Genomic DNA, 27868 nt, shown 5'->3' with positions numbered 1-27868 from the left:
GAGAGTGGGGGATGGCTCAGCGCAAAACCATCCCCACGTCTGGGCCGAGGATTCCCGGCTCAGAGATCCTCGAGGACTAGCCCTGGTTGCACTGGCGCTTGGAGGCGCTCAAACTTGGAAGGACCTGGGGGGCGCCAGCGAGTCCAGCGGGCCCAAAGAGCCCCTCCAAACCCCTCGGGACTTCCCTTTCCTTCTCGCCGGGTGCCAGCCCGGCCCCTTTAAAGACATTCCTGAGGGCGTGGCTTCGTTGACGTCAGCGCGGGGCATGAATGAACAGGAGCCGGTTCTCACTCAACTTCCATTAAGCACTCGGGGCAGAAGTTACGCGCAGGCGGCAGGAGGGAGACGGACATCGAGGCCTGCGCGCGGGCGTGCGGGAGCCGGGCACGGAGAATCGGGCTGAGAGCGAGGAGCGCGGCATGGAGCGTCTGGCACCCCGCGCCTGCCTCGTCCTCCTGTGGGGCTGCCTGCTGGCCGCGGCTGCCGCGGCGCAGGGCAAGGAAGGTGAGTGTGCGCGCCGGCGGCCACCCGGCCCGACCCAGCCGCGGCGGCCGGACCCCCGGACCCCCGCTCCTCCCGGAGCCAGGCGCTCCTGGACGCGCGCAACTTTGGAAACTGACCTGGCGCCGCCCAGTCCCGGAGTGCTGAGGTCGGGAGGACTTGCTGGCTGCGATCGGGATGAATCTGGGACCCCCCCCCCCCACCACCGGGGGTTATAGGGGCTCCGGGGACTAAGAGGTTGGGGCCCGGGCGCGCGGGGTTCAGAGGCCGCAGAGAAGGGGACCCGGAACTCTACTCAATGCTCTGTGGTGACCTAAATGGAAGGAAATGTAAAAAAGAGGGGCTATATGAACCTATAACCGATTCACTTTGCTGTACAGCAGAAACTAACACAACGTTGTAAAGCAACTATACTCCAATAAAAATTTAAAAAAAGAAAGAAAGAAAGAAAAGGAGGACTCAGGGCGGCCACACGGTTGCAGCCAGGGTGGCGGTTTCAGGAACGCGTCCCGGTGGGGGCTCGGGGTCCCTGGGAGAATGGGCTACCTGGGGGCCTTTCCGCCGGCTCAGCTTCACGGTGAATTCGCTAAGCTGCTTGCCCCGATTTTGTGGAGAAGGCGTTTCTGTGGAGGCCCCTCATTTTGGGGAGGGGTCTCTTCGACAGGCGAGGAGACAGACCCCTGCAGAAGCCCCAGCTCCCTGAGATTTTCTCCACGCCCCCTTATGCCTCCAGTCGGGCAGGAGAGCTTGCGGGGAGTTTCGGGCCAAGCTGTCCACGCACAGCCTTCCTTCCTTCCCTCCCCGCACTCACAGGCTCGGGGGGCAGGCTCGGGGCCGCAAGCGTGGACAGGAAGTCCCAAAGTCAAGCGTTCTGAGCAAGGGGTGACTCAGAACGAGGAAATGCGGCTGGTGGGGGCGCGGCCTCCCAAGGTGTGGAGCCGTCACCCCAGGGCCACCAGGGAGTCCGGGCACCCGGGGGTGGGGGACTGCATCACCCACCCCCGCCCCGGCGCTCCCGCTGCCGCGCTGGGCGAGGGGCCGCAGACTTTGCCCTGGGCGGGGCGGGTGGTGGGTGGGGACGTTGCCCCTCGGCTAGGGTCGCGGAGAGGATGGGGGCTCTTGCCCTTGGCCGAGGACCTTCCTGTCCACCCAGCCGAGGCCGGTTTCAGTTTCCGACTGAGAACGAGTTTTGCCCGCTCTCCGGGGCCGAGGGAGGTTTCCGCAGGCTCCACCAGGGGGAAGTGCGGAGGAAGCCCTGGCCCGGTGAGAAGTTTCCTTGAGGCTTGCCTTCCTTTTCCGCCTCCCAAACTGGGGTTGGAGGTTTTGCTGTTCCAAGTTGGGAGGAAAAGAGGCCAGAGCTGGAACTCTTGGAGGGTGGAGGCGGGGGTGGCATCCTGTCGCCCTCCCTGAATCACTCAGGGTTTCTAGTCCCAATGTGCTGGAGGAGTGGGCGGCAGGGATTTCTGTGATCCTCAATACCTGCCCCCCCGCCCCCCCCCCCCGCTTTTCGTCCTCCCCCTTCCTGGGGGATTGCGGTTGGAGAGAACGGGAGAGACAGCTGGATTCACTACAGGCCTTTCTTGAAGGCTGCCCGTGGCGGGTGGGGGGATTAGGCAGGAGGGATGCTACTGGGCGATTGTTGTGCTGCAGGCTTGTCCTTGTGCCCCTCTGCCGAGCCCTCCCCAGCCTAGATGACTAGTGCCCCCCAATGGAACGGGGGAGGAAAAGGACAGGGGAACATTCTTCCTTAGGCTTCAAGAGTCCCTGTGAAGGACTCCCTAAGGAGGTGTGCCTGTAGTGGGGGGGTGGGGGAGTGATGGCCCAGCTGCCGGGATTCTGGCTGGATGTGCTGGATCTGCCTGGGGCTGGGTTTCGGGGTGCAGAGACGCAAGTCCCTTCAACCCTTCACCCAGGCTGCTCTTCGCTTCCCTTCTCCTCCCCCGTGAGTGGAGGAGCCAGGCTGCCTTGGGAGACCCAGATGGAGCCTGTTAAATTCTCAACAGCCACTGAATCTGTCCTCCTTTTACAAATGGGGAAACAGGGAGGCCCAAGCCCTCCCTCAGTAGGGCCCTCTGTATAGGGAGGGTTAGGTCTGAGCATCTGGCTTCTTGGGCTGCCAGAGCCCAGGGCCGCCGCACCCGGTTGTGTGGTGTGTTTTTCTGAGAAGTGAGAATAGCTGGGCAGGGGTGCAGGGCTTGCTGACTTGAGGTGCAGCTGGGAGGTGGGCTGGAGAGCACTCAGGAGGCCTGGAAAGTCCTTGGCTTCTTGATTCCGTAAGAGCCCAATGTGCCCTCTGTCCCCTTCCCTTTTTCTTCTTCATTCTTCCCCCTCCCCGCCCCCCCAGCCCCCTGCCTCCCTGCTTCTTTAGGAATTAGCTGGTCTTGGTTCAGTAGGGATGGGGGGAGCAGGGAGGTGACACTAGGGGAGTGGGTGGTCGCACTGCCTTTGAGTAAAGAGCCCTAAAATAATATGGACCCAGAAGGATGACATTTATGATGGAACTTCAGACTGAGAAGGAGGTTTTCCTGGGGGTGGGAGGAGGGACGGGGGGGCTCCTGGATGAGCCCTGCTTAGCCCAGGCTTCTCAGTGAAGCCTTTGGGGCTAGCCGAGGGGCTGTTGGCCCCCGCCCCTTCCAGGGGAGCAGGAGCCTCAGACCCTGGAAGCCGCACCCGTGCGTCAGGGTGGAGGGACCCGGGCTGGGCGCCTGTTCCTGGTGATCGGTTCTAGGGAATTTCCCTGGGAGGGGGCTCCTTCCTGTGTGAAGGCTTCTTTTCTTCTCCGATGAGCCCTGTGATATTTCTAGAGCCAGGTCTGGGTCTGGAAGGGCAACGAGCTCTGGCAGGGGTGGTGGGGGTCCCTCCGTGCCAGGTTAACCCTTCAGAGCCTAGGAGCCATGAGCCCCCTTCCCCAGGGGCGCAGACTGCAGCTTCCCACCCCTCTAAGGAAGGGGGATGTGCAGGACCTTGAGGAACACTCACCTTTGTCCGCCTACATACCCAGCTGGAGCCAGGAGCCCCCAGATTCCTTCCTGTGTAGCCAGAACATTCCATTTGCTAGTGGGGTTAGTGAGTTTTCCAAGCCTGAGCCTTGGGCATGTCCGAACAAATCCCTGCCCCTACCCACCCCCCAGCCACCCTCCCCTGTCCCCTCAGCCTTGGGGCCGGTGCCACATCGGATTTCCTCTCCCTGTCTGGGCTGTGAGGCCCTTCCTAGAGAGACTTGGCCTGGGTCAGCAGCGGTCAGGTGGCAGTGCTTCATCCCCAGGCCTGGGGGCCTTCAGCCCAGGGGAGCAGGGCAGTCTGTCCTCAGGAAAGGGTTTCTCAGACTCTACTCAGGCCCCTCTCCCCCTCCCCTCCCCATCTCTCTAAATCGGGCCCATCTCTGCCTGCCCGGGATTCCACCCTTAGAGTCATTCTTCCAGGCCTAGGCCTTGAGGAATGCACCTTCTTGAGGCCGTATTCCTCATGCTCCAGAGTCCAAAGGAAGTAAGGACTTGGTCCCTTCCCCCCTCCACCTTAGGGTTTTACTCTCGGAATCCAGGGACCTTGTGTAGGGTTCATGCCTCAGTTTCTCCAATCTCGTTATCCTCCAGGGAGGGTAGCTTCTATTGGCAGCTACCTGGACCTTACTTGGAAATGGAGGAGGGGGCCATAATGGGGTCTTGGGTCTTGGGTCTTGGCTGTAGCCCCTGAGCCTGGCAGAACCCGGGGTGGACCAGTGGGAGGTGTCCAAGGGGAGGGCTGGGTCTAGGGAAGCCCCTGGCAATGTGTCCTTCCCTCAGGCTCCAGATGCCTCTCTGGGGATAGTGTGGTCCTGGCACCTGGTTCCTCTGGGCCTGGAAGTCCCCTTTAAGGGTTTCCATCCCCGGTCCCCTAGCACCCCTGGCAGGGCAGTGGCCAGGGTGTGAGGGACGGGGGCAGCGGGAGCGATTTTCCCAGGGAGGGGACCTCGCCAGCTGTGTGTATCTTTGGGTCCCTCCTAAAGGCCCCTATGGGTTCAGGGCTTTATCCTGCCGGCTCTGTGGCTTTTGTGGTGGGAAGATGGGTTTCCAGACACCCCCCACTGATCCTGCTCCCCTCCCTGGAGCTGTTCCCACCTGTGAACAGCTCTCTCCTCTTGGAGGGCCGTGAGACATGCGTGTACATACGTGTGCTGCATAGGCATGTGCTACGTGGCCTGGGCGGGGCTGAGGGTGTTTTGTGCTGTGTGTGTGTGGAGGGGACGTGGCAGGAGCGGACCAGAGTGCCTCCAAGGCCCACGTGCATGTGAAGTGCTGTGGAGGGGCCCCGTTTCAGGAAGCAGATGGGGCAGCGTGGTGTCACTTAATAGCCCTGCTCACCCCAGCTCTCTACCCAGCTGTTGTTCCCCTGCTGGGCCGAGCTCTGTCCTGCTCTGCCCAGCTGGGGGCTGCTGAGGGGGCGGCGTGGGCTGGGAGACATGAGGCCTCACCCAACCTGCTCTGTGACTTTGACTAGGTCCCATCCCTTGCCTGGAGCTCTGCTTCCCTGTTTCTGGAGAGACGGGTCTCTTGGACATGGTGACCCTGTGTGGTGGGGTCTCTCTCTGAGGGCTGAGGAAGCCTTCAAGGCTTCTTGGGATTCCTGGGGGACTCTCACCTTTTCCACCATGGCCTGACCCCTGAAGATACCCCCAAGCTCACCCAGTGCCCTCTCTCATCTCTTCCAGTCGTCCTGTTGGACTTTGCTGCAGCTAAAGGGGAACTCGGCTGGCTCACACACCCATATGGCAAAGGGGTAAGCCTTCAGGGTGCGGGTGTGGGCATGAGGAAGCTGAGACCCAGGGAGGATGGGGCCTGGCCCAGATCAAACAGCTCAGCCAGGGTTCAAACTCAGGTTCCTGCTTCTCACACCAACTGGGCAGGCTGGGGTTGGAAGGTGGGGAAGGGGTCCGAGAGGTGGAAAGAGCTGGGGAGACAGCTGAAGGCCCTAGCAGAGCAGGACCCTTGCTTGGATGCCCCAGAAGGCTGATGGTCAAGAGGGATCCCCTCTCGCTCCCTTCATTCCCCTCTTGGGTGGGAAGGGGTTAAAGGCTCCCCCTGCCTTTGAGGTCCCAGCCCAGGAAGTGAGGGGTGAGGAAGAGACAGGGAATGTGGGCTCCCAGGTCCCCACAGCCCCGGGAAACCAGATCAGGTTCCTTCCTGCTGGGCCCTCTCCCTGCTCCTCCAGCTGTTGTTTCCCTTTCCTGCTCGGGGTTGAGTTTGTTTTGCCTCCTTCCCACCCAAGTTCATTCCCTCCCCCTCCCCCTGCCCTGCCCTGCTGTGACCTGGACTGGTGGGCAAGACCCCAGGGTCCTCTCCCTGGCTTTGCCTGTGCCTACCGTGTGGCCTTGGGGAGGATACTGCTGCTCTCTGGGCCTCAGTTTTCCCCTTGTTGAATTTGTTCTGGGGCCTTAGCTGGGGAGAGCGGTGTCTCCAGGGGGATAGCTGGGGACAGTTTCTATTGCTGGCCAGATCTGCGGAGTCAGGCACTAGTCCCTGGTCACCTTAGCTCCGAGGAGGCCTGGAGTCCACTCTAGTGGATTTCCAGGATCCTGGAATGTTCAGCTGGGAGAGAACACAGATCACCTAATGCAACCAGTCATTATATTGAGTGGGAAACTGAGGCCCAAGGGCATCTGAGGCCCGTGTGACACAATGCAGCCCAGGTCTTTTTCCTTGGCCCCTTCTGGTTTTTTCATTCATTTGCTCATTCATTCAACAAATACTTTCCTGAGTACCTACTCCATTTCAGGTAGGCCCTGGGGATACAGAAATGAACTAGATGCAGTCTCTGCCCTAAGGAGCTCAGAATCTCGTGTGGGAGCCAGATGTAATTGTCACCACTTAGGTGCTAAGATAACAGAGACTGTGGGAGCCAGGGGGAAGCACTTGCTCCAATCTTGGCCCAACCTGGGAAGTCTTCCTGGAGGAGGCTGAGCAATGTTCTGAGGAGTGATGGGGGATCATCCATTGTTTCTGACTTAACCTCTTCCCCGCTACTCACACACCTCTACACAGTGAATTATAATGATAATAATAATAGGGATAATAATGATAATGATACCCGCTGCCTTGTATGACTGTCACCCACACCAGGCAATGTGCTCAGCATTCGATAGACATCTGTCATTTATCTTCACAGCAGTTCTGTGAGGTAGTTCTTGCCCCCATTGTACAATGGGGACTTTGAGGCTCAGAGCATTTAAGTGATCTGCCTGAGGTCACATGGGACCCCCAGCCTCCACCCTCAGCCCACTGTCTAATATACGGGTTCATCACTGCAACACTGGGGTCAGGGACACCAGGGGGTCAGATCCAGCTCAGCCACTTGTAGTGTGTGACGGTGACTTGAAGCCCCTCCCTGGGCCTCAGTTTCCTTCCCTGTAGAATGAGGACAGCAGGAGCCATAGAGCAGCCTCCTGATGCCCAGCTCTGCCACCTGGGCAATGCCTCTGGGCCTCAGTTTCCCCCAGGCACCTGCCCACACTAACCTGTCGGCCCCGTGCAGTGGGACCTCATGCAGAACATCATGGACGACATGCCCATCTACATGTACTCCGTGTGCAACGTGGTGGCCGGCGACCAGGACAACTGGCTCCGTACCAACTGGGTATACCGCGGTGAGGCTGAGCGCATCTTCATCGAGCTCAAGTTCACCGTGCGTGACTGCAATAGCTTCCCTGGGGGCGCCAGCTCCTGCAAGGAAACCTTCAACCTCTACTACGCCGAGTCTGACGTGGACTATGGCACCAACTTCCAGAAGCGCCAGTTCACCAAGATTGACACTATCGCGCCCGACGAGATCACGGTCAGCAGCGACTTCGAAGCACGCCACGTGAAGCTGAACGTGGAGGAACGCTCCGTGGGGCCGCTCAGCCGCAAGGGCTTCTACCTGGCCTTTCAGGACATTGGTGCCTGCGTGGCGCTGCTCTCTGTCCGCGTCTACTACAAGAAGTGTCCCGAGAAGCTGCAGGGCTTGGCCCACTTCCCCGAGACCATCGCGGGCTCCGACGCGCCCTCCCTGGCCACCGTGCCTGGCACCTGCATGGACCACGCTGTAGTGCCGCCCGGGGGTGAAGAACCCCGCATGCACTGTGCAGTGGATGGCGAATGGCTGGTGCCCATCGGCGAGTGCCTGTGCCAAGCAGGCTACGAGAAGGTGGAGGATGCCTGCCAGGGTGAGTGACGGCGCTGGGGTGGCAGAGAAAGGGGGTACTGGGGTGGAGGCTGTGGTCCGGGATCTGGTCTCAGCTCTGGGATGTGGGGATCTTCGTAAGGTTGTCCCTGCTCAGACATGGAGTGGTTCTGTTAGTGAAAATCTCGGAGGCTTCCTGGCCTTATGATTGGATTCACTCATTCACCGAGAAGGAATACATTGAGAAACAGTATGGAGGTTATGAGTGAAGACTCTTGGAAAGAATACCTGGGTTCAAATCCCAGGTCTACATTTAGCTGTGTGACTTTAAGCCAGTCCCTTAACCTCTCTGTGCCCGGGTTTCCTCATCTGTAAAATGGAGATGAACATAGCGCCCATCTTGTAGGGCTGTTATGATAATCAAATGACTTAATACTTGTAAAGTTCTTAGGTCAGTGTCTGACACATAAGCGTTTTTTTTTGTTATTTTTGATTCATCCCACAAGTATATCTTGAGTATCTATTATATACCAGCACTGTGGGCACATAGCACAGTCCCAGGAGCTAGTACCATCTCTGTTAACTCCCTGTGTGACTTTAAGCAAGTCACTTAACCTCTCTGGGTCTCAGGCTCCTCTTTTGTACATGGAAGTGAGTGAATTGAACCCAGGATTCGCATCCCCTGGCTGCACATGACAGTCACCTGGGGAGCTTTTTGAAAAATGCCTTCGTGAAGGGGATACTCAGGATCTGCCCTCCCTACCTGACCCTCCCCAGGGCCATAGCCTCAGATCCTCCCATTGGGGCTTCTACTGATGACAGACTGAGCCCAGAGAGGGGGCCAATTAAATCAGACTCTCTCTGGGAACAGGGCCTGGGCATTAGTGAGCTCACACTGGGAGGCTGTGGCTTGGCCCGGCCAGGACCTGTGACAGCGGAAAGCTCTAGAGCAACGTGGAGTTTTTCAATGGGTGACTTTTTCTGGAAATGGCTGTGGGGCAGGGCATTTTTGAAATGTAGGCTGACCTTTGGAAAGCCAGCTCATCCCCTCTCTCTGGGAGCTTCTTTGCTGAGATAAGCAGGGTGTTGAGAAATTGGGGGGTTAGGCCCTATAGCTATACATACCGACTGAGTGACCTTCAGTAAATCTCTCTTCATCTCTGGCCTCAGGCTTCTTGTCCGTAAGACAAGAAGTTCAACTATACTAGCAGACTGTATACTTGGTTTTTAGCCATGGATCCTGCAACCCGTGAAAGGGTTTCAGGTGTTGGAGGAGCCTGAAGCCCTTTCTCATGGGCTCCACTTGCCTCTTAAAACAAATCCTCAGAACCCTGCTTAACACAGTCTGCAAACCCCTGAATGAGACGTCCCCTCAGAGCCTTTCTGTGCCTGTGGTGCAGTCTCTGCTCTGGCCCTTCCCACCATCCTGTTGTCCTCCCAGCTCTCCTCTGCTCTTCGGGCGGCCCCTGCTTTAGGGGACCTCAAGTGCACACTCCCAGTTTCAGACAATGACTGGGGGGGTTGCGAGGGAGCCCAGTGGGTTGAGCAGACTCCTCCCACATGACATCCTCACACAGGAATGCAGGGGTGGGGGGTGAGGGGCAGCTGAAAACTTTCCACAGGCTGGTGATTCAGGCCCTGCAGAGATAAGTGGACAGTTGAGGTTGGGGAGGGGTGTCTCTCTCCAGGAAGGGGGGCAGGCTTCCCTCCCCAGGAAGTGGGGGGTCAGGGCCTCGCAGGCTTTGTTTGTGAAGAGTTGAGCCACCCCAGGGTAGGGAGGACGGTTTCCAGGAGCGAAATCTTTGACTTTGCTTGTGAGACCTTCTCCACTGCCGGCCACCTGTTGCCTTGGTTTTTCCTCCTTAGGATCCCTCTCCCAAAATTCCCTTCAACGTGGTTTAGGGACCCTCTGTGTGGTTGGGAACCCCCAGCCTGGCTACTCTTTATCTCTCCAGACCTTCCCCAGCACACCTGACTGGGATGCCAGTGGAGATAATAACAGTAATTCCCGTAGAAAAGTGCTCTTCAAAAAAAAAAAAAAGAAAAGAAAGAAAAGAAAAGAAAAGTGCTCTTCCAGGGCAGGCACAAGCTCGGCAAGCGCTTTATCTGGCTGTTCCTGCTGAATCTGCACCACCTTTCGTGAGAGGCAGGGACTGTTATCAGTCCCACTTAACAGACAGGAAACTGAGGCTCAGAGAGGTGAAGAGACTTGCCTGGAGTCACACAGCTAAGATTTAGTTGCATCAGGATTGAATCTAGGCGATGCAGCAGCGTCCAAGCTGGAGGATGGGTCAGGAAACGGGGCGGGAAATGACCAGTTCCTTTGGAATCCCTGACTCAGCTCCTGGCCCTGGGACAGACTCTCAGGGCAGGCCCGGGATGGTGGGTCCTGGCGCAGGATGTGAGGTGGTTGAGGGGCTCTTACTGAGCATGTTAAGGGAGAAATGGAGAGAGATTCAGGGTCTGCCCCCCCCTCCCCCCGCCTCACCCTCCACGGGGCCATGGACCCAGATTCTCCCATTGTGGCTTTTATTGATGACAAACCAAGCCCAGAGAGCGCGCTGGGCAGGCCAAGGTCACCCAGCACCTGGTCCAGGTTATTCCCAGCATTTGTTTCTCCTGAGAGTTCTTTCCCCAGGAAGCTCGCAGCTCAAGAAAGGGTTAAATGGACAACGGAAGAGAGGCACCTCCCAGGTGCTCTGCGGACAGGTGGGCACGCTGCCCAGAGAGCTCTTGTGAGCTATGTCAGGAATGAGCCAGCTTCCCTCCAGCTCCGCCCCCCCCCACCCTCCCTCCCCAGGCCTGCCTAGGGGACAGTGGAGTCACTCAGGCTGACCGTCATCTCCCCTGGGGCGGCTTTGTCTCCCTGTTTGTCTCTGCTTCCTGTGCTGGCATCGGCAGCTGAGCTGGTGGGGCCCCGGCTAGCGCCTCAGCGCCTCAGCCGTGGGGACTGCCGGCCAGGTGAGCAGGTGGCCAGCGGCTTTGGCCAGAGGCTCAACCCAGCAGCTGGGAGGCCAGAGCTGGAGGTGGGGCTGCAGGGTCAGGAATTCCCTCCTTGGAGGCTCCTGCTCCCTCCAGGGGCTCAGCCCCTCGCTCCTGCAGCTTCTCTGTCTCCCCCAGTTCATGGACACCTCATCCCACGCTGAGCATTTCCCAAGCGAGGTTTCCTTCTGTCTTCACAAACAACCCAGAGAACCTGAGGACTTTATCCTCATTTTACAGATGAGGAAACTGAGGCCCAGAAAAAGGAAACAGTGACCAAAAGAGCTGGGGCCTGGCATGGGGAGAGCTGTCCCCAGGTGCCCCTGGCATATATCTTTCTACCCACAAGCTGTGTGACCTTGGTGAGTCCCCTCTGGGCCTCATTCTCCCCACCTGTAAAATGGGTAGGTTGGAGCCTTGCTGACTTAGCGATCAGAGCCTACCTCCTGTGACTTTCTGCCGTGGTTCCTTTTGAGAACCTGGGTTGCTCTGGCAAGCTGCAGACTGGGTGACCTCACTGTGTGTGCAAGGAGCCGGGGCCTAGTGCTGGCATCCTGAGTGGCCCAGGCCTCTCCCAGGGTCCAGAGTTGAAGAGGAGGAGCTGGTTGAGGTGGTCCTTAGGCAGGGTGTCCCTGAGCCATGGCAGGGGCTGTTGGCAGTCGGGACAGGGCTGATCCCCAGGCGGGGAACTATGAGCTGTGACTCTTGGGCTTGTCCCCTCCCTGGGGAGTGCCACCGGGCCTTATTTCTGTGGAGTTTCCTCTGGCCTGAATTGGGGGTTGGGGGTGGCAGCTCCCACCTCTGTGCCCGGCTCACCCTGCCCTCAGCTCACACTGGGGGCAAATTCAGACGCTGGCAGCTCCATGGGACGGCCCCTCCCTCCCTCACTGAGGTGAGTGAGTCCCCAGAACGGAAGGAAGGAGGCAGGGAAAGCAAACAGAAGATAAAAGGCTGGTGGTAGGGAGACAGCGGGAAGCAGAGGCTGTGCTTATCACAGCTTGGTCGAGGAATGCGCACAAAGATAATTCCCCAGGGTGTGTGGGAAAAGGGCAAGGTGCTAGCAGCAACTGGGCCACTGGGACAACTGCTTCCGTGGGGGCAAAAGGGCCTGCTGGGGACTGAGAAGCTGCCGGGGTCTGGAGTTATCAGTTCCCCTCATTTGCAGGGTCAGTAACTTACGGGGTCGCCTTTTGCTGCCCGTCAGGGCACCTGACAAAGTCCAGGCTTCGCATCCTTGGGCTGAGGGGGTGCATGTGGTCGTCAGCTGGGCATGGCTTGGGGAGGTGACTGGCTGCAGGGAATTGTCACTGCGACCTCTTGACCCTGTGACCTCGCCACCGCCAGCCCGGGAGGTTGTTGGGCCTTGGGGGAGGGGCTCTGCCAGGGGCTGGATTTGCATCATGCCAGAGGGTGTATGTCCCTGAGTCACACCCCATGCTGCCACCTGAGGGGCGGGCATCGGGAACTGGAAAAGCTGGGGTGCAGCCCTGGGTGCAGCCACCATGCCCCAGTTCCCCTGCTCGGAGTGGCCCGGGCCTGCCAGGCGACCGGGGTCAGAGGAGTCCTCCACAGGTGTGTCAGAGTCAGCCTCCAGTGCCAGGCAGGTGGTGTGCCGGTGCACCGTCCCCGCAGGGTCTCCCTGGGGACTGAAACGCCGCTCATTTCTGTGGCCCTAGAGCTCGTGTTTAATGAGCACGTGGGTTTTGTCTTTACTCACATATTCATTCATCCATCCAGTCAGCAAACACTAGCTGAGCACCTACTGCATGCCAGACCCTGTGCTGGGGCACGGGACACAGATAATTCTTGCTCCCCACGAGCTGCCAGTCTCATAGAGGATCCTAATATGTGCAAAAATCATTTCCAATGAAGCATGAAAGCCAGGCTGTGAATTCCCCTGGAGCAGAAACAGTGTTTATCTTGCCATGGTCTCCCAGCACCCAGCACTGTGCCAGACACGTAGGAAACGCTCAATTTCTATTTGGTAAACATAAGATTGAGTAATAGATGCCCTAATGGTTAGAAGGGGACCAGAAATTGGGCAGTCTGGGAGGGCTGCGTAGAAGAGCTCAAGCTGGGTATTGAAGGATGCATAGGAGTTTGCTGGTTGGCGAAGGGACCATGGGTATTTTGTGTATGTGAGTATGTTTGAGAATGTGTGAACACCAAAAGTGTGACCCCTGTCCCTACTTGCCTGCCCAGCATGCCAGGAAATCCAACCACGCTAAGTCAGGAAGACACAGGGGCCTGCTGGTGTCAGACACATGCTCTCTGGGGCCCCTGAGCATGGGCACACTCTGGCAGGGCCCTGGGAAGGCCCCTTGAAATTCTGTGGTTGGAGGAGGGGGCACCACATTCTCGTCAGGCAAGTACATGCCTTGTTGGTGCTGCCTCTCCACTGTAATATCTGGCACATCCGCAGCGGAAATCTCTCCAAATTCCCTCTTTCCTGCCGGCAGCAGGCGGGCCACCCCCGGGCTCTGGGACCAAAGAATGGAACCCGCCTCTTCCCCCACTTCCACCTCTTGGCATAGGGCTGGAGGCTGGGGAGCAACCACGTGGTGGGGAGTGGGGACATTGTGGGTTTTGCAGGTGGCTAAAACCTTGTGGGGGCTCGTGGTCCCTCCTGAGCCTGAGAGCCTGAGCGGGGAAGATGTGATCGTGTTCTAGGGGCCCCTGAGCACCCCTACTCAGTGGGGCCTGGACCACCTGGAGCCAGCACTTACCCAGAGTGTAAGCCCCTTGGGCAGACAAGTCAGGGCATTTGGGGGAATTGAGATCCCAGGATAAACATAGCCCAGCTTTCTGAAGTCTCATTTTTACTCGAAGATTTGGGGGAGGAGAGAGCTATTTTTGTATTGTAACAGATAAGTTATGAGGAGGAATGCAAAATACACATGGATTTCTTAAATACAATAGGAGACTTGAAAGACCTTTGGGCCTTGAAGGAGGCCACGTTGGCGGCCCCAACAAACCTCCACCCACCCCCCCGGGCTTGATTCTAGTCTTTTCTCCCCATAGGACATAAATGTGCCCAGTATGAGAAGACGTATGTTAAGAGGTGGCACAGCCCCTCGCCCCGCCCCCCAGCTGCTCTGAAATTAGTCTTGGGATTTTCTGGCTGTTGAAGCGGGTCAGACCTCCTCTCCTCTCTCTTCGGGCTTGTTTCAGAACATTGATTTCTCTTTGCTCCAAACTGAAATGTTTGTGAGAAAGGGGGGAGGTTCGAGTTCAGGCATCCTGGGTTTAGGTTTTGGGTTCGTGTCTTAGGAGCTTGTTGACCTTGGCCAAGTTCTTTTGCCTCTCTGAGCATCCATTTCCTCACCTCCAAAGTGGAATGAATGATAACAGTGCCTAGTATAACAGACTTATTGTGAGGACTAAATGAATGTCAAGTGCGTGGCCCAGGAACTGCACACAGCAACTGCTGAATCAGTGGTTGCTGTTTGTAACTGGGGCTTCAGGCTCTGCACAGAGCAGGAGTCGGGTCCCAGGTCCCTTCTGTCCTGGACAAGCCCCCTTCCCTGCAGCATGTGCCTGAGCTCTTTCAGGGCCTGTGCTGACATTCTGAAGTGGCAGGACAGGCAGAGGAGGTGAGAGAGACTTCTGGGATGGTCCCCCTGGGGCCTCCAGCAAGCAGTCATTAACGGGAAGTCACTATCCAAGACCTTAGGAACTGGGTGTCCTTTGAGTCCTGTCCCTTGACTCCCCACCTCTGCTGGCATAGAGAACTAAAGGAGGGAGGCCGTCCACAAGTTTTTCTTGATAGCGTAGATCTGACTGTGCCATTATTCTCTACATCAAACCTTCAGCGGCTCTCACTGCCCCCAGGCTAAAGTCCTTGACCTGGCATTAAAGACCTTCCTCAATCTGGTCCCTGGAGATGGCTCAGCTTTATTGCCTGCCGCTCCCCTGATTTCCGACCACAAAGGCACTCATACTTCCTGTGTTAGTCTTGCTCTTTCTCACCCCCAACTCCTCCTCCCAGTATTTCTGCCCTGCTGAACTCCTACTCGGCCTCTAAACCCCAGCTGAAATAGCTCCTCTATGACTCCACAAACCTCTAGCCAAGGTTGTCTCTACCCCCTGAGCCCTTTGCCCACCCCTTTATTTATTTATTTATTTTACCTTTTTATTTTCTATTGGAGTATAGCCGATTAACAGTGTTGTGATAGTTTCAGGTGCACAGCAAAGCGACTCAGCCATACGTATACATGTATCCATTCTCCCCCAGACTCCCCTCCCATCCAGGCTGCCACATAACATTGAGCAGAGTTCCCTGTGCTATACAGTAGGTCCTTGTTGCGCACCCCTTTATGGTGGACATTGTCACGTGCTCCTGCTCCCAGAGGTCAGGGGCTTTGTCTCATCTCGAGGTCCATGCACTGGGCTGGACGCAGAGTTGAGGATCAGTGTTTGATGAACGTGACACTGAGGCTGGAGGTATCTCAGGACCCTCTCCAGAGTAAGCTGAGGGCGGGAACGATAATTGTAGGGTTGGGTAAGGGGTCCCTGGGTGACCCCACCCCATCTTGGCCACTTCAGCAGCTGCCCAGTCCCTGGACAGCCCTGCACAGTGTCTGGGTAGCTTCCTGTCTGTGGGACCAGGAAAGGGCTTGGGGCAGGGGCAGGATAGGGTGGTGGGAGGAAGGAGCCTCTGGAATCAGGTGTCTGAGCCCTGCCCGGCCTGGCCAGGACAGGACCTGCCACCGGGGGAGGGAGAGCTGCTTCCTGGCCGCCCTTGTGAGTGGCGGAAATGACTGGGTCCCTGAAAGCAGGTCCAGAGAAAATGCTGGGGGCCTGGCCTTTCCTGCCTCCTGGTCAGCCAGCCCCGGAACAGGAAAGCGGTCAGGTCCCAGGGTGGGGGGAACACCTGCAGAGGTGGCATCCTGATGCCCCTGTCTGATCTGTCAGTCAGCAAACACAAATGGCGAAGAAGAAGCAGACACTGCCCTGGGCAGCTCGCAGTTCAGGCGGGGACCTGCCAGGCTGGTCCGCACAGACTAAAGGAGATAAGGCAGGTGGGCAGCATGCTCTGTCCAATGCTGAGCCGGCTGTGAGATAGGATTCTTAGGAAGCTGGAAGGTGAGATGTGGGCCTTGAATGCCAGGCTCAGGGGCATGGAGCTTCTTGCAAGAGCCACTGGGGAGGGCTGCAAAGGTTTGGAGCAGGAGGGCAAGGCACTTCGTGGGTGCCTGGCCTGAGCTATGTGCTTAGCACGCATTTTCTCATCCCAAGACATTTTACCAATGACAAAACAGGCCCATAGAGGTTTAGTGACTTGCCAGGGGTCCCAGGGCCAGGGAGTGAAAAGTCGCTGGGGGTGAGAACAGGCTGAGCTGACGTCTGTCCCTGTGCCTGCCAGCCTGCTCGCCGGGGTTCTTCAAGTCCGAGGCATCCGAGAGCCCCTGTCTGGAGTGCCCCCAACACACCCTGCCATCCTCCGAGGGGGCCACCGCCTGCGAGTGTGAGGAAGGCTACTTCCGGGCCCCGCAGGACCCACTGTCACTGCCCTGCACACGTGAGTCTCACAGCGGGTCAAGGAGGGGTGACAGAGCTGGGCGTGGTGATGTTGACATGTCCAGGCCTACCGGGATCCGAGCTCTGACCTCTGCCCTCTGCACAGGCCCGCCCTCCGCCCCGCACTACCTCACGGCTGTGGGCATGGGCGCCAAAGTGGAGCTGCGCTGGACGCCCCCCCAGGACAACGGGGGCCGCGAGGACATCACCTACAGTGTCACCTGCGAGCAGTGCTGGCCCGAGTCAGGCGAGTGCGGGCCCTGCGAGGCCAGCGTGAGCTACTCGGAGCCACCGCACGGGCTGACCCGCACCAGCGTGACAGTCAGTGACCTGGAGCCCCACATGAACTACACCTTTGCCGTAGAGGCCCGCAACGGCGTCTCGGACCTGGTGACCAGCCGTAGCTTCCTCACTGCCAGCGTCAGCATCAACCAGACAGGTGAGGGCCCAGGGGTGGCAGCTGTACCCTTGGGGCCCGCCCAGGTGGGGCTTCATGAGGATGGCCACTCAGGGTTTGGCTAGGTTCAGAGAGAGACAGCAGCAAGTGGTTAAAGGCACAGTCCCTGTAATCACTTCCAAGCTCTGTGACTGTGGGCAGGTTACTTAACCTCTCTGAGCCCCAGTTACCTCACCTGTAAAATGGGCGTTCTAGGGCTTTTGAGAGATTTAATAAACTCTTGTATATAAGGCTCTTAGAACAGTGCCTGGTCCATAGAGAGGTTATAGCAAGAGTCAGATATTGTTTTGTTTTTATTATTTATGCACTCATAAGTACGCACAGGGTACCCCCGATGTGCCAGCCTGTGGTGGGGCCCAGCCTGGGGCTTTGTGCTCTGGAGCTGGAAGTTGAGAATCCCAGGTCGGGATCTAAGGAGCCTGGGCTGTGGATGGGAATGCGTCTGGGCGCATCCCCACTACTCCGCTTCCCCCGCGTGGCTTTTCACACCCCTCACCTCCCCCCACCGTCCTGCCCAGAGCCCCCCAAGGTGAAGCTGGAGGACCGCAGCACCACCTCGCTGAGCGTCTCTTGGAGCATCCCTCCACCACAGCAGAGCCGCGTGTGGAAGTACGAGGTCACCTACCGCAAGAAGGTAACTCTCAAAGGGTTGGGTCTGTCCCCGCTGGGCTTCGAGCAGAGGACCAGCTGGTCACATAGACGCTCACTGCACAACACAGCCATCTGAAGAAGCGCTGTTCTGCAGATGAGGAAACTGGGGTCTGGGGTCTTCCTGAGAGTTGCCTCTCCCAGGCCAGCCCAGCAGAGATTTGTGGGAAAGAAGACATAGTGTTCTGGAATCCCCAGAAGAGATAGTCTTGGGTGGTGGGGAGCCAGGTCTTGGGGATCAGACAGACCTGGGTTTGAGTCCTGGGTCACGCATTTGCTGGTTATGACCTGGAGTGAGTCGCTTCACTTCTCTGAGCCTCAGCTTCCTCCTCTGTAAGGAGAGCATCGAGGTTGCTAACGTAGCTTGTCACCTTGCTAAGCTGGGGTTGCTCTCTGGTGGGCTAAGCTGATGGCCCTGCCCTCACTGTCTGTCCCTCCACCCGCCAAACACCCACAGGGGGACTCCAACAGCTACAACGTGCGCCGCACTGAAGGCTTCTCCGTGACCCTGGATGACCTGGCTCCGGACACCATCTACCTGGTCCAGGTGCAGGCGCTGACGCAGGAGGGCCAGGGTGCTGGCAGCAAGGTGCACGAGTTCCAGACGCTGTGTGAGTCGGGCACCAGGGTGTGGGCCAGGCCAGAGTCCTGAAACAACCGGGACATCGTGGGCAGAGGGAATGGCTCAAAGAACTTAGAAGTGTCCCCTTCCTGGTCGGCCAGGGCCTAGGACAGCCCAGTGTGGGTCGGCCCCAAGTCTGGGGAGGGGGCAGAACTGAGGGCTGGGGGTGTGGGAACCAGCTGTGTATCCAGGGCAGTGTTGTGAGAAAGAAGGACGTGGGCTCTGGTATCGGTGGGCCCAGTTCAAATCCTGCATCGTGGAGAGAGTCCCGCACACCTGAGACTACCTGCTGTATTCCCTGGGGAAGCCCTCTCATTTGCCATCTATGAAATGGGAATAAATATCCTCATGGACCATCACTAGTAAAGGCACCCGGCAGGTGTCTTGGGGCCCTAATATACAACCGGGGGTGTTACCATGATTTGAAGTGTGGGGGGCTCCCTTGTCATCTGCTGGTCTCTCCCTGGCAGCCACGGAAGGATCTAGCAACATGGCAGTGATTGGTGGCGTGGCCGTTGGTGTGGTCTTGCTTCTGGTGCTGGCAGGAATTGGCTTCTTCATCCACCGCAGGTTCGTTGGAGCCTACGCCCCGGCTCCCCAAGGGCTTAGGTGGGACACAGGGGCGGGAACCTCAGTGTCCTGTATGGGAGATGGGGCTGATAGGAATCTAGTCCCTGCCTCCCGGGGGGCTGTAAAGATGTAATGATCTGTAAAGGGCTCAGCACAGCACCTGCGAGGCTCAGGGCATGGTGGTCATTATGACAGTGCGTCCACACTTCCTCGGGACACGCGGGCAGGAAGCTCTGGGGAGCTCTAATGAGGAGAGCCTTCATTACAGCCACTTAAGGGGCCATTACGGGGTGTAGATCCCAAGGAGTGAGGCCGGCTTGCTCATTTCCTCTCCCCCTGGCCTTCCCCATGCCCTCTGCCTGCCTCAGCAGAGGGCTGGGCACACCAGGCCCGCACGCCGGACCAGAGTCGGGTCAGGAAGCTCCCCGGCTGGGGCGGGTCACTGACCTCCCTGCGTGTTTGGTTTCCCATGGGGTCTCTCAGGAGGAAGAGCCTGCGGACGCGCCAGTCCTCGGAAGACGTTTACTTTTCCAAGTCAGGTGAGATGCAGCACCGCCTCCGTGCCTGGCCTGCTGTCCCCACGGGCCTCCCCAGCTCTGTGGTAGAGATGGGGGCAGCCAGGGCACACCCTGGGTGCCCTCGGGCAGCTCAGAGGGCTGAGCCAGAAGCTCCTGAGGCGTCCGGACTGTTGCCTACTCCCCCTCCCCCTCCTCCAAGGCAGCCCCTCGTAGGGACCCCTCCCCTCCCCAAACTGTCTATGACCCTGCCCTTCCTTCCCCTCCCAGAACAACTGAAACCCCTGAAGACATACGTGGACCCACACACATACGAGGACCCCAACCAGGCTGTGCTCAAGTTCACCACCGAGATCCATCCGTCCTGTGTCACACGGCAGAAGGTGATCGGAGCAGGTGAGGTTAAGCGCTGGCCGAGGGGCCCGGTACGGGTTGGGAGCACCCGACGCCCGGGCTGACTGCGGTGTGTCTCCCACGTCGCCCGCCTGCAGGAGAGTTTGGGGAGGTGTACAAGGGCACGCTGAAGATGTCGGGCAAGAAGGAGGTACCCGTGGCCATCAAGACGCTGAAAGCCGGCTACACAGAGAAGCAGCGGGTGGACTTTCTCAGCGAGGCCAGCATCATGGGCCAGTTCAGCCACCACAACATCATCCGCCTGGAGGGCGTTGTCTCCAAGTGTGAGGCCCGGCTCCAGAGTGGGGTGTGGGGGACCCACGCGGGGAAAGGGGGGGACTGCCCCCCGGGGCCTCTGATAGAGCCTCTGTTCATAGATGTGCCCACCCCAGCCCCGCCTGTGCCTCTTCCCTCCACCCATGGCCATCCCCTCACACCTGTGCTCACCCCTGCAGACAAGCCCATGATGATCATCACCGAATACATGGAGAATGGGGCTCTGGACAAGTTCCTTCGGGTGAGGACGTGGGCCGGGGTGGGCCGGGATCTGTGGCCGGCGCTTAGGGGCCCTGGTGGGCACGGGGCTGGCTGGCAGCTGAGGGCCTGTGCTCTGGCAGGAGAAGGATGGCGAGTTCAGCGTGCTGCAGCTGGTGGGCATGCTGCGGGGCATCGCGGCCGGCATGAAGTACCTGGCCAACATGAACTACGTCCACCGCGACCTGGCTGCCCGCAACATCCTCGTCAACTGCAACCTGGTCTGCAAGGTGTCTGACTTCGGCCTGTCCCGTGTGCTGGAGGACGACCCCGAGGCCACCTACACCACCAGTGTAAGGGCTGGGGCGGCTGTCACCTGGGATGGGGGCCTCAAGGTGAAGCAGCCTTCGCTCTGCTCCGGGGTCCTCTCCCCTACACACCTGGGGCGTGGGCCTCAGGAGGCAAGAATGCCTCTGGGGAGCATGGAGGAAGGGCCCTGACTGCGATCGTCCTGGGGGTGGCCTAAGGGACAGTAGTGACTGGCCAGGTCCCCGCAGGGTGGCAAGATCCCGATCCGCTGGACGGCTCCAGAGGCCATCTCCTACCGCAAGTTCACCTCTGCCAGCGACGTGTGGAGCTATGGCATCGTCATGTGGGAGGTGATGACCTACGGCGAGCGGCCCTACTGGGAGCTGTCGAACCACGAGGTAGGCCCCCTCGCCCTGCCCAGCCCCATCCGGATTTGAACTGAAACCCTTTACTCATTCTCGAACCCCGGGGGCTGGGCAGAGAAGAGTTTTGGGGGCTAATCTTCATCTGGTACAGCCCTTCATTGGTTCGTTCAGTGAATGTTTATTGAGGACCTACCATGTGTCAGGCCTTGTGCTAAGCTTCAGACCCAGTCCCTGCTTACACTCAGCGGAAGGACGAGGAAAGAAGTAGTGGGTGTGGGGGAAGTGTGTGCGTGCATGCATGTGTGTATCTGTGTGTATGTGTTTGTGTGTGTGTGTGTGTGTGTGTGTGTGCACAAGTGCCTGGTGCCTCATGCAGCCCGGAGGCCTGGAAGGCTTCCCAGAGGAGGCCACGTCTCAGCTAGGACTAAGGCACAATAAAGCAGCAGCCGGGTGAAGCCATGGAGGGGGAAGAGCGCTCTGGCTGAAGGGAGCAGAGCGTATAGGCGCCCAGAGACCTCAGGGAGGCTGGTAGCAGGGCACAGAGCATGGCTGCTGCCCGGGGCACCCTGTGAGGGAAGGAAGTCAGGAGACCCTTCCTCCTCTGGAGACACCCTCTTAGCACTCGTCCTTTGTGTAGCGCTGAAGGTTGTGTGTCGTGCTCAAGGAAAGGGGCCCAACCCCTCTGTTTCGGGGGCTCCCCTTCTCTCCTCTGCCAACGCCTGTGTATGGGGGAGTTTGGGGGCTGTGAAGGCACCCCTGACCATCCTGCTCGCCCCCTCCCCCAGGTGATGAAGGCCATTAATGATGGCTTCCGGCTTCCCACACCCATGGACTGCCCCTCCGCCATCTACCAGCTCATGATGCAGTGCTGGCAGCAGGAGCGCGCCCGCCGCCCCAAGTTCGCCGACATTGTCAGCATCCTGGACAAGCTCATCCGAGCCCCCGAATCCCTCAAGACCCTGGCTGACTTTGACCCCCGGTGGGTTCCATACCCTCTGTCCAGGGTGGCCCTCAGTTTTACTCCTGAGCCACTTCAGCGTAATGGACAGCCAGGGGTGGTGGGCAAGGGGCTCAGAAGTTACACGTGGGCTTTACTTAGAGTGGACCGGCTTGGCTCAGGTGGCACTAACGGAACCAATCAGCATATACGGTAAACGTGCCAGCGCGGCACTCAGCGCTTAACGTGTTTTAACTCATTTAAACAACTTAGGAGTTGGGTCCTGTAATCATCCCCCGTTTGTAGATGAGGAAACAGACGTAGGGCAATTAAGTGTCTTATGTGCCGGCAAGTGGCCAGGCTGGGTCTGTGACTCTGAAAACCTGACTCTCTTAACATTTGGTTATTTTGTAGTAACTGGTGGTGGTATCGTCAGTAGAAGCAGAGGGGCAGCAGGAGCTATAAACACTGAGTGCTCCCGACACATCAGGCAGACTCCCGGAAGCCTACCTGACTTGGCTGCCCCGTTGCCCAGATGAGGAAACCGAGGCACAGGGCAGCTGAGTGAATTGCCAGGGTTAGGGAGCAGCATCATGGGCTAGGTGCTGCAGCCCCTCACTCGCGGGCCGGTATCTCCTGTTTCAGGGTGTCCATCCGGCTGCCCAGCACCAGCGGCTCAGAGGGTGTGCCCTTCCGCACGGTGTCCGAGTGGCTGGAATCCATCAAGATGCAGCAGTACACTGAGCACTTCCTGGCGGCCGGCTACACGGCCATCGAGAAGGTGGTGCAGATGACCAACGAGTGAGTCTGCGCTCAGGTCCCACCCGCGCCTGCCCTCTCCCGCCTCCTGCCTCCCCAGGCTGCCTCTGGCTCCACCACCCATCTGCTCTTCTCTCTACCTTCCCAACGCTCCCCTCTCTTCTCTTTCTCTCTCCTTCTCTTTTGGGGAGAGTGGCTTTGCAGGAAGGGCAGAACCAGGCTGGCAGCCAGCAATTCTGGTCACTTACTCGTGGCTCCGTCCTCTTCCTACATCTTTTTTCCACAGCGAGAAAATAATAGTAATTGTGATCATAACCGTAGCATTTATCGTGGGGCTGTGCCAGCTCTGTGCCTGAGCACTTTGAACCAGCCCTCGTGATAACTTGGCAGGTGGTTCCCGTCAGTAGTCCCACTGGGCGGGTCAGAAACAGTACAGCCCAGGGTCCATGGCCATTTGGGGGATTCCAGCCCTGGTCAGTCAGGGTCCAGAGCTCAGGGACCATGGAGGTCATTTGTGGAGAAACGGAGGCTCGGAGAGGTTACATGGCTTACTCCAGGTCACACAGTTTGTAGCTGAGAAAAGAAAGGCTTCACTTCACAGCCATCACCTGGTTGAATTCCCTATTTGCCTTGTGAATAGGTGCTATTATTACTTCCCTATTTAAGTAGGGAAACTGAGGCTGAAAGGTTACATACGTTGCCCGAGGTCACACAGCCAGTTAGGGGCAGCGTTCCTCTCCAGGATGCTGAGAAGAAATGGACAGAGCCCTTGGACTTTCCTGGCTGATGCCGAGGAGAGAGGGCACCAGGCCAGCCCATCCCAGGCACCTCTCCCCGTGTGGTTGACTCAGCCCTGCGGTCCAGCTTGGCAAGAAGTGCCAGTTACCCCTTGCCCTGGCCCTGAGTTCTGCCTTTTGTCAGGCTGCCCCATGGGAGCTCTTCTCTCCTCCCAGCTCCAGCATCAGGGACCCTTCCCGGCATGGCCTTGGCATGGACACCTCCTCCCACCCCAGGAGGGAGAAGACATTAGCCTCTTAGCCTTCTGTGCTTCTAAAAATACTGTTAGTTCCCAATAGCCCAGCTTGTGTAAGGTCCAAGGTCATGGTGGGAATGAGCCTTGGGGCTGAGAGGTTTTGGGAATCACATGAGAAGGGATGACCCAGGCGTCCCACAGTTCTGGGTCACAGTTCTGGGATTTGGGCTTGTGTCTGAACGTTCTCCAAGGCCTCTGAAAACTGCTCAACTGGGCTTCTGACCTGCTGCTCAAGGCCTCTCAGACCAGGCCCCGGCCTGTCCCAGGGGAAGGCCAGGATGAAAGTCAGGCAGGGACAGAGCTGACCAGAGGGCGGCCCGGAAATGTGGAGAGAAGAGACGGGCCCCAGGGTATCTTTTGTTTCCAGCCAACTGCAGGGTCCAAAGCTTGGGCTCTGCAGTCACACCTGGGTTCGAGTCCCACACTGGCCACTCCCTAGCCGGTGGTTTTGGTCAAATTAGCTTCCATCTTTGAGCCTTGGTTTCTGTTTCCCCGTTGTGGGGATTGCATGGGTGTAATACAGATGATATGCCTGGTACACAGTAAGGGCTTAACCCACGTCGCTGTTCCCTTTTCCTCCATGCCCTTGCTTTCCACCCATAGCCCGTGGGCAAATACCAGGGTTCCTCGGCTCCCTCCTCTAACCTGGGAACCTGGAACAGCCCCCTTTGCCCCTCCAGGAGCTCCCACCGAGGACAGTACAGTTTCTCTTCTGGGTGAGCAGAGCTGAGGGCACGGAGAAGTGCATACAGGAAACACATGTTCGTAGAAGCTTCCCGAAATAGCCCGGGGTGCTCCTCGGCCAATTCCTTTCCCACGAGCAGGAGCAGGGACAGGGCTGTCTTGGATCGGTGGAGGGTGTGTGTGCTGTGTTTTGAAAAGGCCTGCATAAAGGCAGGAAGTCATTCCACGCTGCTTCTCCTCCCATCAGCTCCACTGGTGCTCAGATCTGGGGCCTGTGTGACTCACGCCACTGCCTCCTTCATTATTTCAATTAAATGAAAGAAAGGGGGGTCTCAAAGTGCTTTTTCACCCCGAGAGTTGTGTCTACACATGCTGTGGATCCCAGCGCGAGGCTCTGAGCCGCTCTCAGGATTCAGCCCTTCTGGGATGGGGTCTGGGTTTCGGCTTCAATGCCCTTACCCCCGCCTTTGCCTCCCTGCTTCCTTTGCCCCCTCCCAGGGGGCTGGCTGCTCGGTTCCCTGTGGTCCCACAGTGGCCACCTTTTCTCGTCTTGAGCATTCACCGTGTTATTTTGGAGTCACTTGAGTTTCTAGCTAGAGTAGTGAGTGGTTCTAAATGTGTTTCGAGGAGCTAATGAAAGCAGTGGATGTTACACCCCAGAAAAATACCCAGTCCAACAAAAGGCCCGTCCAGAGTGCGAGGCTGTGGCGTACAGCGTCCTGAGAGGGCGTGGGGACACCGGCTGATAGGTCTTCTGGTCTCCGAGTGCCCTCAGCACAGGCTTGGCTCTGATGGGATGTTTGCTGAGAGGATGAATGATCGGGCCACCTCTCCCTCCACTCTCCTTGCGCCAAGGGCCAGCGCACTGTCCGTGCTCACCGGGGAGGTTGTGGCCTTTGAATTCCCTCAGGCCGGGGCTGGCCTTGCGCGTGCTCAGGAAGAAGGTGGCCTCAGTCATGTGCTTCCCCACCCCTATGATGGGAGTTGATCCAAGGAAGTGACTGCCCTGGATCTCCGAGTGAGGAACTGAGGCTGGGGCAGGAACAGACTTGCAAGAGGCCGCAGGCATTGGCCGGTCTGGGAGCCTCATCCTGTGTGTGTCTCTGCTTAGAGTTAGGAAATGAGGCAGGGAAGGTTTGGGGGGCTTTGTGTTGGAAGAGAATGGGGCTGGGGCAAGCGGCTTAGAAGCATCTAATCAGAGCCTCCTATTTTACGTATAAAGAAACTGTGGCCCAAAGACAGGACAGGACCCACCCGAGGCTCTGGTGGAATCCAGGACTAGAATTCGGCCTCCTGCCTCCCAGCCCAGGACTTTTGCTCCTAGATGGACCTCAGAAGCACCCTCAGTTCCCGCCCTGTCAAGTTAACTTCACCAACCTGGGAGAGGGGCCCCAGGCAGCCTGGGCAATGGCTCAGTCGCCACTAAAGTATTCATTCATTCATTCATTCATTCAGCAGACACTCCTTGAGGGCCTACTGTTTACCAGGCCTATCCTGGACCTTGGGAGGGGCTGGGGGTGAGGGGATGAGCCTGGTGCACTAGGCCCTGCCGTTGCTCTGCTATAGCTAACATAACCCACTGGTCCTTAAACCATACATCAGGGTCTTTGGGATCTGATCAAAGGCAGACTCCCTGCCCCACCTTCAGAACTTCAAAGTCAGTGAGTCTGGAGTTGGGCCCAGGATCCTGCCTTTTCAGTAAGTGCCTCCTTCCCTTCTGGTCCGAATACTTATCTGGGAGCCACACTTAGAGACCTACAGGTATGGGGAAAACAGGGCTTCTTTTCCAACACCCTCAACTGTATAGGTTAGAAATGGCACTGTAGTGTTAGGTTAGGAAGTTCTCCCAGATGTCTGACTTCTGGCCTTCCTGCTTCAATCCCTGAGTCACCCTCCCACACACCTGCTCTTCTGTGCTCAGCACTTCTCCAGGGACTCCCAGAGCCTGTGGGAAAGTCATGTCTCCGGAATTGCAAATAGGAGCTTGCACCATATAATTAGCTCCCTTTATAGCCAGGAGAGGGCCCATAAAAACCTGGGTGTTTTCATGGGTTTGGGCTGGTGGACGAGGATGGTGAAAGAGGAAACTCCCAGAGTAAGCAGTAAGGTCTGCTCCAGGGCTCCTGGAGTGTTAGTGGTTTTACAAGGGAATGGAGGGGCATGGAAAGGAGGGGCAGGGAAGGGCTATGGGCTCCTGGGTGGTGTGTCTTTCTATCTGGTACTAATGCCGCCTTACCCCTCTGCCACCAGTATCCGGGATCTCCCACTTTCCAGTTAGGCACTGTTATCCCATTTTACAGGTGAGGAAATTGAGGTCCGTAAAGGGAAAACCCCTACCTCAGGGTAACCTAGTCACTGGATCTGGTCACCTGAAAGCCCCTCCTATTAGAGACCAGCAGAACTTTAACCTCTGATGGCCCCTCAGCAAGGATTTCCTGAGTCCTTCCTCCGTTATGAGAACTTGGAGGGAGTGGAGGTGAAATAAGGTGATGGCTGTGAAGAGACCTTGGGCAGAGAGCTTTGAGCGACACCCCCAGAGGGTCCCTGGCATCTGGTGATGGCATCAGTGCTGCCTGGGGAGGAGCCTTACCTGGGGACAGACCCCAGGGTGGGGGAGGGAAGCCTTTGTTCACAGCTGGCTTGATTCAGCTCCTCCACCTCTTAGCCTGGGTCACTTTGGGCAAGTCACTTCACCTCTTTGAGCCTCAGTTTTCTAGTCTGCAAAATGGGGGCAAAAACAGCACCTACCATAGAGATTTGGTGCAGATTTGATTTAAAAAAAAAAACAAAGCTGCTCGCATTCAGCACTTCAATCATTTTCCAAATTTTGTCGGTGTCGGCAGGCTTTCAGGATAAAGATCCTCTCATCAGACCTCTGCCTTACGGGCTCTCTGCCCCCCAGGTGCCCAAGGCTCCCTCCCCGGTCCCTCCTCTCCCCCCTCACTGCCCTCCCATGGCTACCCACCTCTCCAGAGCAAGCCCCTCACTCTCCTTCTCTCCCTCCCCCACACAGCGACATCAAGAGGATCGGGGTGCGGCTGCCCGGCCACCAGAAGCGCATTGCCTACAGCCTGCTGGGCCTCAAGGACCAGGTGAACACAGTGGGGATCCCCATCTGAGCCCTGACAGACCTCGTGACCCCCTCAGCTAAGAATACTTGAAGAAACAGACTGGCTTCCCTGCCAGCTCCGTGCTGGGCCACTAGGGACCTTATTTATTTCTAGTCTTTCTTTATTGATGCCACCCTGAGGGCTCTGCTGGGGGGTCTTGGACGATACCTTGGCCTGAGCTGAGGAGATGCTCAGGGACCTTGGGCAGGGGGGCCTCTTCACCTACAAAGGACAGACAGCCAAGCACTTAGCAGTCACCATCGTGTTCCCAGCATCCCCTGGGGCAGGAGCCCCGCCAAGGCCTTTGGACACACACGTGGGACATTGCTAAACTGACCTCCCCTTCGCCGTCTCAGGAGGTGGGGCGGTCAGCCTGCAGCGGGCACAGGAGCAGGGTACCTCACGAGAAGAGGACAAACAGCAAAGTCCGCTGGGCAAGACCCACAGTGGTTCTCCCGTCCCTCTAGTGCCTTCCTCAGCCCCCCAGGCCCCATCCTCAGCCCCCACGGGCCAAACTCTTGCTTCCTCGGGGCCCTCACAGGATGCTTGGTTGTGTGGAGGGTTTTTTTTTTTTTTTAAATATATATTTTGTACTTTGTGGAGAGAATGTGTGTGTGACGGAGGCCCGGCTAGGACTGGGGACAGACAACGGCCTGTGTCAGACATTCCCAGGCTGGGGGCTGGCCCATCCGGCCTCTCACCCCTTTAGACAACATTTTCTACTCTGTCAGTATTAATGATTTTGTTCTGTTGGGTATTTTTTTTCGAACCTTAATTTATTATTATTTTTTTTATATTTATTGTTAGGAAATGACTTATTTCTGCTCTGAAATAAAGTTGCAGATTGTTCAAACA

The 27868-nt window shown here is 57.8% G+C and overlaps 1 protein-coding gene across 3 annotated transcripts; it reads left to right on the top strand.

The window, feature by feature from the left end:
* The first annotated feature begins 275 nt into the window (after positions 1 to 275).
* On the top strand, positions 276 to 27868 carry EPHA2 (EPH receptor A2). 3 transcript variants are annotated; one of them, XM_059914419.1, is made up of 17 exons: positions 278 to 504; positions 5189 to 5256; positions 7009 to 7678; positions 15983 to 16138; positions 16244 to 16576; positions 17113 to 17228; positions 17700 to 17853; positions 18335 to 18434; positions 18918 to 18973; positions 19220 to 19345; positions 19441 to 19626; positions 19798 to 19859; positions 19960 to 20169; positions 20374 to 20523; positions 21276 to 21469; positions 22073 to 22228; positions 26917 to 27868. In XM_059914419.1, the coding sequence occupies exons 1-17, from the start codon at positions 420 to 422 to the stop codon at positions 27020 to 27022; spliced, it is 2928 nt and encodes a 975-aa protein (XP_059770402.1). In that variant the 5' UTR covers positions 278 to 419; the 3' UTR covers positions 27023 to 27868. The 3 variants fall into 3 exon arrangements, with proteins under 3 accessions (XP_059770393.1, XP_059770402.1, XP_059770413.1); XM_059914410.1 differs by having other exon boundaries at positions 276 to 504; positions 19441 to 19859; XM_059914430.1 differs by lacking the exon at positions 278 to 504 and adding an exon at positions 1636 to 1764 and having other exon boundaries at positions 19441 to 19859.

This window comes from Balaenoptera ricei, chromosome 1 (genome assembly GCF_028023285.1).
Source record: "Balaenoptera ricei isolate mBalRic1 chromosome 1, mBalRic1.hap2, whole genome shotgun sequence".
NCBI classification, from domain to species: Eukaryota; Metazoa; Chordata; class Mammalia; order Artiodactyla; family Balaenopteridae; genus Balaenoptera; species Balaenoptera ricei.
Note: the sequence above shows the minus strand (reverse complement) of the source record. Positions and strands in the feature narration are given on the sequence as shown.